This window comes from Lathamus discolor, chromosome 11 (assembly GCF_037157495.1).
Source record: "Lathamus discolor isolate bLatDis1 chromosome 11, bLatDis1.hap1, whole genome shotgun sequence".
Taxonomy (NCBI): domain Eukaryota; kingdom Metazoa; phylum Chordata; class Aves; order Psittaciformes; family Psittacidae; genus Lathamus; species Lathamus discolor.
In genome coordinates, this window is record NC_088894.1 from 992,776 (window position 1) to 1,003,729 (window position 10,954).

A 10,954-nucleotide genomic window follows, 5' to 3' on the forward strand; every position below is an offset into this window, starting at 1 on the left:
TGGGTCCTGGTGGCCAAGACAGAGCCCTGGGGGGGGTGGGGGAGGTTGGGGGGCAGCTCTTGGGGTCCCTCTTGGTGGTCCCCAAAACAGGCAATGCCCCCTGCATGGGGTGCACACAGCACGGTGCCCTAGGTCCCCCCCCTGCACCCCAGGGTGCTGCAGCTGTGGGAGGGGTTGGTGGGTACCGGGATTCCTTTGCCCTCCCCATGGCCTGGTCCCCCCCGTGACCCCCAGACCCAGTGCCCAGCCATGAGCTAGAGTGCAGCCACGGGCCCAGTGTGGGGCAGGGGAAGGGGTTGGGGGTCTCTTACCTTCCAGATGTGGGGGGTGAGGACCCATCCCCATCATCAGTGCTGGCTCTGATACAGTCCTTGTGGGAGAGGTGGCGTCCCATCGTGTCCCATCGCATCCCATCACGTCCATCGTGTCCCACAGCCACCTGGCTCTGCCAAGGCCAAGTGATGCTTCCCGGCGTTGGGAGCGGCTCCTCAAGGAGGACGGGGAGGAAGAGCTGCCGAACGCAGCCGCGGTCCTCACCTCAGCACGGGGCTGAGCTCTGCCCCATCCACACAACAGCACCGGGGGGACGCGGGCACACGGCCCCCATTGCCGCTCCTTTGGGGTCAATAAAGGTGATGCTTCCCGTGGGCTCTTCTCTGCACTGAGTCCCAATTTGGCCACGGCTGCAAAGGAAGAGCCTGGAGCAGCTCAAGGGACCCACGGGCAGCTCATCCCCATCCGGCTGCACTGCGAGGCCACAGGGATGCGCCAGCTCTGGGACGCAGGGTGCCAGGAGCACAGCCCCGGGCGCAGGAAAGGTGTTGGTAACAGTTTATTGTACAGGGTGGGCTTTGTACAAATCCGCAGGGACAGGGGGATGTGAAGTCCTTGTACAGAGTCACTGAAACACCCGAAGCGTCTCCTCCAGCCCCTTCCTCCCCGGGGACAACGCAACAACTAAAGTGCATCGTGGGCAGAGAGCCGGGGGGGGTCAGCATCCCCTCCTTTGGGGTGCTGGGGAGTGCACAGAGGGGCCCTGGGACCGAGCAGCACCCCCAGGGCCCCACAGTCTCTCCTGCACCACGAGTTGCTAAAGTGCTAAAGCCCCGTCCTCTGCCCCACACGCTGCTGCCCTCGGGGGGCTGGGGGGGGCCAGGGACGGGCTCTGCCTTCAGCCACACCGGGAGGGAGCTCTGAGAGCAGCCCCCGGCTCCCACCATGGGCACAGAGCCCTGGAGTGAGGGGGCAGCAGCAGGAATGGCCTCGGGGCCCATCCTGCCTGGGCCAGGGCGCATCCACCCGCTCCAGATGCTGCCTGCAAAGGAAACTCCTCTGCTCGGCTTCATGGAACCACAGGAGGAGAGCCCCTGTGCCCCGCGGCCACCCTGATGGTCACAAAGGCACAGCCCCTCCGAGGGTGAAAGCCCACAGGGCAAACCAGAACTGCCCCCAGGCGCCTCCAGAACCCCAGCAGAGGGCTGGGACACGCAGGGAATGAGCTTTCTATCCCAAACTCTTCAGCCAACGCCTGTTTCCAGGGGTGCAGCCCCCGGGCAGGGCACTGGGCACCACGCAGCAATGGCAGGGGAGCAGAGGGACAGGTAAGGGCACTTGCGGGAGGTTTAGCAGCTCAGGGGGAGGTAGAGGCATGGAGCGGGCCTGGCTTTGGCTCAGTGGGACACTGAGCTGGGCAGGGGGGCTGCGGCTGAGGGAGCGGAGGGAGCGCTGGGGCTGTGCATGGGGCTGGAGGCGAGGCAGGAGCTGTGCCTGGTGGGGGGGGCTGACAGGGAAACTCCGTCCCTTGTGCTGCTCTGAAGCGAGAGCAGCTCCTGGGGGAGGTTTTCCACCAAGGTTTCCTATTGCCATGACTCTGACGCGTGCAAAGGGGCTCACACGGTGGAAAAAGCCTTTCCCTGCGCTCAAACCCACCCCCGGAGCTGTCAGAGAAGCCTGCGACGGGTGCTTGTGGTGCTGCTAAGACTCGTGGTGACGTGATGAGGCACATGGCAGCACACACCTCCGGCAGCGTGTGCGACGCTCGCGGCTCCCCTTGCTCACCCACACTGCTGCCAGCGACGGAGCCCAGCGAGGGGCAGGCGGGCTCCCTGGGGCCACCCCACTGTGCGCCTGTCCCTGCCCTTCTCTCCTGCCACCAGGCTGCAGAGATGAGGAAGCAGAACAGGGAATGTTCACGCTGGAGAGAACCTCAGTGGCAGGGCACTGGGAAAGGGCTGGCTCTGCTCAGAGGTTGCCCATAGGAAAGGGCTGGACCGTGGGGCACTGGCAGCCTGCGGATAGGAGTGATGCAGAGCTCAGGGCTGCCTGGCTCCTCAGGAGTGTAACATCCCCCAGCCAAGTGAGATTCTGCTCCAGGTGGGGACCTGCCCTTGCTCCAACCTAATTACCCCACAGGGATCATTTTGGGATAGCTCCCACCCAGCTCTCTGCTCAAGTCACCTGGGTGCAGCCTGAAGAGCTGGACTCCAAACTCCGCTTCCTCAGGAGGTGGTGGCACAGTGCCCGTGTGCTCAGCCCTGCCCGGGGAGGAGAGAACAAAGTGAGCATCGATGTGGGGTCCAATCCTGCTGGACTGGCTCCCCTCGGTCTCCGTTGTAAAGGCCAAAAGCGTCCCTGGACGCAGCAACGATAAAACCCCATCACCGGACAGGTCATTTCCAGCCACGTCCTCGCGCCCAGCACCACCCGGTGCATGCGGCAGCGGCGCAGGGCCAGGGCCAGCCCTTCCTGGGGTGTCAGGGGAAGATCTGCAGCTCAAACTTGGGTGCCCACTCCAGGGCGCTCTTCACCACGGCCAGGGCAGCGGCTCCCAGCGCCACCGTCAGCCCCATCACAGCCAGCTTGACCAAGCGGTTGGTCCTGGGCTTTGCCAGGATGGATTCTGTCCTCTCCTCCGCGCGCAGCCGCTCCCGGAAGCGCTGCCGCAGCACCATGTCGGGTCTCTGCTGCACTGAGGCCAACTCAAAGTCCTTAAACGTGGAAGCCGCGGTTCTGCAAGAGAAGAAATGGGGTCAAGGAGTGGCCCCAGCTCGTCCTCGGGACCTGCCTCCTGCCAGGGGGAAGATCACAGAGCCATGGAGTGGGTTGGGGTGGAGGGGACCTTAAAGCTCCTCCAGCTCCAACCCCTGCCACGGGCAGGGACCCCTTCCACTGGAGCAGCTTGCTCCAAGCCCCTGGCCTTGAGCACTGCCAGGGATGGGGCAGCCACAGCTTCTCTGGGCACCCTGTGCCAGAGCCTCAGCACCCTCACAGGGAAGAGCTCCTGCCTAAGATCCAACCTGAAGTTCCCCTGTTTCGGTTTGAACCCATCACCCCTTGTCCTATCCCTCCAGTCCCTGATGAAGACTCCCTCCCCAGCATCCTTGTAGCCCCCTTCAGACACTGGAAGCTGCTCTGAGCTCTCCACGCAGCTTCTCTTCTCCAGGCTCAACAGCCCCAGTGTTCTCAGCCTGGCTCCCTATGGGAGCTGCTCCAGCCCCTGATCATCCTTGTGGCCTCCTCTGGACTTGCTCCAATGGCTCCATGTCCTTCTTACACTGAGGACACCAGAGCTGCACCCAGTGCTCCAACAGGGGCCGATCTTCATGAGGAAGCAAGACCCAGCAAGGGGATGGAGCGAAGCCAGGGGCAGCACTCACCGCTCAGCCTGCTGCTGGGCTGCCTCCCGGGCGAGTTCGGAGGGGGGGAACTGGACAAAGAGGTCCCCGGCTCTGCTGATGAGGGTCTCGTAGGGAAGGTCCTGTGGGATCTGGGACAGGAGGTGGTGCACAGAGGCCATGTCGCACTCGCAGTCCAGCACTTCCTGCTCGCGGTACAGCACGATCTGCAGGGAGCAGCGAGAGCTCAGAGGGCAGCGGGAAGTGGGGACGAGGCCTTGTCACCCACTGGCACTCACTTCAGAGCCACAGAACATTTCACTTCCAGCTGGAAGAGCTGCCCTTCCTCATGGGGCCACACGGCAGTGAAGTGGTCCCTGTCTGGGAAGAGCAATGCCAAACCCTTCCCAAGGCTTGAGGCCGTAATAGGCCCTTTCTGGGCTCAGAGAGATTTACTTGGACCCCCATAAGGAGAAAGGGCAGCACAGCACAGGGCTGTCCCCAGCCAGCCAGATGCCCCAGCAAGGGCCCAGCAGCAGGGCCAGCACATGAAAGCAAAGCAAACCACCAGCTCCTGCTACCCACACAGCACTGAACCTGACCAGGCTGCGCATCTGGACACATCCAGGCCACCCCGAGCTCTCCTGCATCCCTCCTGCCATTGCCAAGGACATCACTGGCCTCGGGGGTCTCCGCAGAGCAGGGGACAGCAGCAGCACTGGGTTTGCCAGCCCCAAACCACCACCACACCACAGGACAGTCCAGTTCCTCCCCTGCCATTCCAGCCAACACCTACCACAGCAGCGAAGTAAATGGGCATCAGGGGATGACAGGCCAGGAAGAAGTCGTATAATCGCACCACGTGCCTGAAGTCGGACAGGACGTGCCCGAACCAGGTGATCAGCCAGCTGAGAGCAAAGATGGTGCCCACCTCCGCACTGCACAGAGACAAAGCTGTCAGCCCAGCTGAGGTGCTCTTCGAGCCCTGCACTGCAGCCCCACGCCTGGCAGGGCCAGTCCTGCAGGCTCCTTTCCACCCTAAAGGCTCATGAACACCTGCGAGCTGTAATCCTGCTTGGTACCCAAGAACAGCTTGGCCATGAAACCTAACGGAGGCACTTGCCCAGGAAAGGACCTGGGACTGAACCTCCCCACTTACTTTCCTGCTTCTGTTTCAATCTGCCCAGTCTATACCTGTGGGGCCCTAATTCCCCAAATCCTGGGAATTACCCCCAAAATAGCAACCAACCACAGCAAGGTGACACCAGCCAAAAACCTGGGCTCCTGAAGTGCTTGTGGCAGCTCTGCATGATCCCAGCCACAAACCCCCATTCACAAACCTACAGCTTTGCCCATAAGGATTGCAGAGCACTGGGGTGAAAATGGCACCACCTAAAAGCCCTCCAGAGAGGCAGCCCAGGAGTGGGTCTGCTCAGAATCAGGGGACAGGCGGCTTTGGGCTGTCTCTGTTGGCTGTGGGGCTGCAGTTGACACAGTTGTGTTGAGGGAACGTCTGCGTACCTCTGCATGAAGTCATGCACCTTAGGGTTCACCTGGTCTATGATGGGCATCAGGTAATTTAAAATGTGCTTGGTATTATCCATCGTTGGGTCCATAAAATCCCTGAGGGAAGATGGAAAAGAAGCTTCATCAAGCAACCATGTCAGTGAGCTCTGCCTCCAGGGAGGCAGCCAGAAGGTAAAGAAATGCACTTGCAATAAACAGCTTTGCTGGCAGGGTGGCCCCAGCCCCAGGGAATTCTGTCCATCTGGGCCAGCCTCCATCCCAACTGAACCATAAACCCTTCCCAGCACCCAAAACCCCACTCCCTCCCTGGGAAAGGAGGGAGAACCCCTCCAAAACAGAACCCAGCTGAAGGCTTGTGCTGGTTCCAGCGCACAACCAGGACGTGGGGCTCAGGACATGGCTGGTGCAGCCCACACTGCCCAGGGCTGTGTAAGGCTGAGGGGGAGGCACAGCCAGGCCCCGGCAGCAGAGGCCAGAGAGCTGTGCACAATGCAGGGAGTTGCCTTTGCAGCCACCAATTACCTGGCAGCCTTCAGTTAGCCCTTCCCCAGAGCACGGCTCCTGCCAAGCCACGTGTGGTCACACTGCTCCCCACGGCACCCCTCTGGGTATGGCCTTAACCCAAGGCTCTGCCTTCCAGGCCAGCTCTGCCTGTGCTGTGTCCCCACAGGCCGGGACACCCATGCAGCTCCTCTCCTCCAGCTGAGCCCCCCGAGTACCTGAGATGATGCGTCGAGAGCTTCTCCACCAGTGCCGTAGCCAGCCTGTCCCCCACCACCAGGAGGAAGGTAACCACGATGTCGTGGTAGCCCTGGTAGTAGTGCAGCTGCGGGTTGCGCTTCAGGACGTGCAGGATGATATCGATGAGCTCCTCCTGCAACCCTTCCCTCTGGTCATCCGGCATTCCTGTGGGAACAGCACCAGACATTCGGAGTCACCATTACACATGGATCTGCTGTCCTGAGACTGGCAGGACACGGCCCTGTGTGAGCAGCAGTGAAGGAATGGTTTGGGTTGGAAGAGACCTTAGGATCATCCAGCTTCAACCCCCTGCCACGGGCAGGGACACCTTCCACTAGAGCAGGCTGCTGCAAGCCCCTGCGTCCAACCTGGCCTTGAACACTGCCAGTTTACTGCTGTGCAGAGCTGTGCAGGATGGTGCTGCACACCCAGCACTGAGGACACTTCCATCATTTTTAATTTCCCAGAGGTTCTACAAAGATTAAACCGGATCCAGCTGCACAGAAACTGTGTCAGCGGCCTCAGAGCAGCACCCACCACAGCTCCACATCAGTCCCTGCTAACACCACGGGTTGAGGGACAGGATGCGACAGGAAAAACATTGCTCCCGTGCCTGCAGCTGCAGCCGGTTTCCAGCAATCCCTGTCCATAGACAAAACACCCAAAGGCCAAGCAGCAGGTCCCAATGGAGATCCTGCAGTGACAAAGTTCCTCTTCTCCCCTGCTTCACTGATGCATCTAAAAATAGGCAGGAGGCTGCCACTCAGTGTGAGCAGACCCGCCAGGAATGGGGCATCCGCTCTCCAAAGGGAGTCAGGGTGAATCAAGTGCTCACTCACACAAAGGCAGCAGAAGGGGGAAGCAGGCTCTGGCCAGAAATAACGAGGGCTCTGCAGAGCTGGGGATGAAATGCTTTATAAATAGCACAACAAGGCCCCAGGCACGCAGCAGAACTGAACAACTGCAACACGTTTTGCTTCTAAAGGTTCCGAGCCCTCCTAAATCTGGTGCATGAACCCGATTTGGAGGCTGTTTAACACCGGAAATGGTTCCAACCGCTGACAAAGCCGCTTTCCCCCTCCCTGGGCCAGAGCAGGCTCCAAAATAAACAGGCTGCTTCTCGAGCACCCCATCAATGCAAACCTCACCCCGCTCCTGGCAGGCGAGGGGCCGACAACTGTTCCATGTGCAGTGGGGGGCAACAGGGGGAGGCACATCAGACCCAGCTGAGAGCTCAGAGTGGCTTTGCTGCATGGAGAAGCTGCTGTAAGCTCTGGCTTTCTAGAGTCAAGCTCTTGGAGCGTCACCTCCTGTGACCCCCCCCGAGTGAGGTCGGAGCTGCGGGAACCCCATAGCACAGAGCTCACCCCCAGAGAGGCCAGAGCAGAATCCCCCCTCACCTGGTGGGAACCGGCGCAGGGATCGCCGCACGTCCAGGAGCACTTGCTGGTAATCCTTATTGTCCTCCCGCAGCTCCTTTCCTGTGAGGAAAAGAGGAATACGGTTAACATGGAGAGAGGTGAGAGGGAGAGGCCCTGCTGAAGGCAGGAGGATGAGGCTGCGCACACAGACACAACATCCCATGGCGTGTCCCCCTTTTCATGTGTCACGCTCCATCCCTGGCCCCTCACTTTTGCTGCTGTGTTCAGACATTAGCACACTTCAGTGTGAGGAAGTGAGACTGTCAGCTACAGAATCAGAGAATCCCAGCCTGGTTTGGGTTGGAAAGGACCTTAAAGCTCAACCAGCTCCAACCCCTGCCACGGGCAGCAGGGCTGGACCAGGACCTTCCACTGGAGCAGCTTGCTCCAAGCCCCTGTGTCCAGCCTGGCCTTGAGCACTGCCAGGGATGGGGCAGCCACAGCTCCTCTGGGCACCCTGTGCCAGCGCCCCAGCACCCTCACAGGGAAGAGCTTCTGCCTAAGAGCTCATCTCAGTCTCCCCTCCTTCAGTTCAAAGCCAACTCTCCCTCGTCCTGCCCCTACAGGCCCTTGTCCAAAGCAGTCCCTCTCCAGAGGGAGGTATGGCCTTCAAACACGGCACTCCTGGAAACATCCCTGCTCCACAGTTTTAACCGTGCAACCCAAGGCACCCCCTGCAGCAGCGGGGCATGCCCGGCTCTGAGACCAGGCTCATGAAACACCACCCGTCTGAACGGCCCCAGACGGAACCAACCCAACAAACCCAGCCCTGGGCCAGCGCCTGTGAAAGCCCCGGGGCTCAGAGCTGGGTGCTGTACCTGGGAGGGGGGGCAGGTCATCCGTGTTCACACTGAGCAGCTTTGGCCACACTTTGCAGCGGATCTCATCGGTCAGGAGCCCCCCCTCGCTGATCGCCATCCGCCGGAGCGTGGCCACGTCGATGGGGTCACTGTTGAGGGCCTGGTAGATCTCCGCCACTTTCCTTTTCTTCTTGGCATCAAAGTCTGCAGGAAGGTCACAGAGAGGGAAGCTGGGGCAGGGAATGCCGGCATGGGGGGGCTGCAATTCACGTCGTGAGGGGGCAAAACCCACTCATGGCGATGCCACACACGCACAGGGGAGATGACACAGGACAGCGAGCACAGGCCCCGTCAGGGCCAACCCAGCAGCTCAATGCCCCCATCGCCTCAGGCTCCGCACTGCGGGCTCCTCACAGCTCACAGAACATCCCCACTGGTCCCACTGCGGGAGGCAGCTGCTGCTCCTCCCGACGCAGTGCCCAAGGGATCCCTCTGCCCCATGTTCCCAATGGATCACGGCTCCGTGCGGGACGGTGACAGCCGTGCAAAGCCACCTGCAACCGTTCGCTCCCTGACGCAGCCGCCAGCTCCGGTGTCAAGTGTTTGCTAAGGCCAGGACTTTGTGTTCCTACTGACTCCAGGCTGCAGCTCGCAGAGGCAGCGCCCTGGGCAGGAGTCTGAGCACTTCCACTGACCACAACGGGCACAGGAAGGGGCTGAATTCAACCAGAGGTAAGGAATCACGAGCACAGGAACACAAACCTGGCAGGTACCAGTACAGGCACAGGCGGGCCAGTGTGAAACCACCACCACCACCGTCTGTGGAGCGCACGGGGCAGAGAGGGGAGGGAACAACACAGGTAGGGAAGGGAATAACGCAGGCAGGGGAGGGAGTAACAGGCAGAGCACACAGTGCTCTGCCTTCAAACGGGTGAAACGCACTTACAGGACTCGAGAGCGCTTCCTGGGGACACCATTTCCCACTGCATCCCGGTCCCTGTCCCCGCTGCCCCAGCAGAGGGAGGAGAGGCCGCCGGGAGCCACCCGGTATCCCACACCCGGGAGGAGTTTCCGCCAAGCAGCCGCGGGGCCGGAGCGCAGGATGAGGCCACCGGCGCCGCCTTCACCTAAAGGCTTTCCCAACAGATCCAGCTACTGCGGGGATCCGATCGGGCTTCACTGCGTAAGGACGTGTCCGAACCGGGTTTGCAGCGGGAGGAACTCAAAGCATCCCGATGGAGAAGCAGCTGTTCGCTCCCTGCCCACGTGGCACCTCCGTTGTCCCGGCCCTTCTCCCCGCTCCCGAATGGAATTCCTGCCTTCGGGAATGTGTCCGGGCAGGGCACGTCCGCCTGCTCGGACAGCGGGGAGGCCCCCAGCAGCCACTGCCCCTTCTCTGAGCACTCTTTTGGGAGGGAGCCTGCGCCAGCTCCGCACCTCCCCCGGGCTCCGAGTCCTGGTAACGTTAAAGCACCGAACCCTCCCGCAGCGACCACGGCGTGCTCCGCTCTCCATCCCCACCCCTTGCGCAAACAAAGTTACGAGCAGGGAACAGCAGCCGGGCCCTGCTCCCTGCTCCCTGCCCTAAGGAGGAGCGGAGCTGCGGGAGTCCCTCCCGGTCACACACGAAGCCCTGGGGGAGCAGCGCGCAGGAAGGAGCAGGAATTGCGGGCTCCTCGCCTGGGCTGTACAGGGGCGCAGGACGGTGGCTGCGCCGGACACGGCGGCACCGCAGACCCGGCCGCGGGCACCCACAGCCGGAACCCACGGCACCGCTCACACCGCGGACGCGCAGCACCCGGCCCGCCCCGCCGGGAGCGGCTCCCCCCGGCAGCCCCGAGCACAGCGCTCGGCGGGGCCGGGCCAGCAGAGCCCTCCCCGGTCAGCGCCGCGGCGGGCGGTGAAGCCGCAGAGCTCAAGGCCCCGGCTGCTCTGCGGCCCGCCGAGAGCCCCGCTCCTGCGGCCGGAGCCGGTCCCGCAGCCGCAGGGGGTGGGCCCGGGCCCGGCCCCTTCTCTTGAGCCCCCCCCCCCCGCGGTACCGGTAACCCCCCCGCGCCCGGCCCCGGGAGCGGCGCCGAGTTCCGCCCCGCCGTCAGGGGGCGCTCTAATCCCCGCCCACCTCAGAGGATCCGGCGTCCCCCCCAGGCCCGGCCCGGCCCGGCCCTTACCGTGGCCGCCGACCCCGTTGCGCGGCGGGCTCCGCCGGGCCATGTTCCCGGGCGCTGCGGCGCATGCCGGGCCGGGCCTGGGGCTCCGCGCTCCCGGCGCCGTCCGGTCCGGTCCCGTCCCGCCTCCTTCTCCTCTTCCCCCCCCCCTCCCCTCCGCCGGCGGCGCGCGGGCGGGACGTCACGACACCCCATAGCGCAAGCGTGGAGCCGTGAGGCAAACAACAATGGCGGAAGGGGCGCGGGGCTATTGCGCATGCGCGGAAGGGGACGCGCAGCACGTGTGGAAGCCGGCGTGCTTGCTTCAGGCTTTGCGTTCAAATACACCAAAACAGCGCTGAAAGCCCCAAAAGTGCGCGGCCGCGCCCGAACTGCAGCGGGAGGGCAGAGCACAGCCAGGTGAGTGAACACAGGCCGGCCTTCCCCTCATTCTGGGGTGTAAGCGGCCGTGCTTCCATGGGATGGGGTCCTGGACAAGCTGCTCTCGTGCCCATGGAAGTCCTCACCTCCCCACAAGCATTTCGGTCTCCGGCTCCATTTCACCCAACGCCCTGGCTCCATCCTAACACCAACCTAGAAGGACGCAGCCATCCCCTGTGACAGAAGGACAAAGAAGGGGCAGGCCCTGTGAGGATGAGCAAGGATTGAAGGCCAAGGGATTGAACACCCCAAAGAAGTAACAGCCA

General features: G+C 62.6%; 1 protein-coding gene across 1 annotated transcript; it reads right to left on the reverse strand.

The window, feature by feature from the left end:
- Positions 1-819: 819 nt before the first annotated feature.
- TBC1D20 (TBC1 domain family member 20) lies at positions 820-10,463 on the reverse strand. The gene is given in 9 exon segments (XM_065692008.1): positions 820-3,009; positions 3,657-3,841; positions 4,411-4,552; positions 5,136-5,237; positions 5,861-6,047; positions 7,283-7,363; positions 8,122-8,307; positions 10,272-10,346; positions 10,349-10,463. Coding segments are annotated over 9 exon segments (1,329 nt in total). The 3' UTR covers positions 820-2,753.
- Positions 10,464-10,954: the final 491 nt, after the last annotated feature.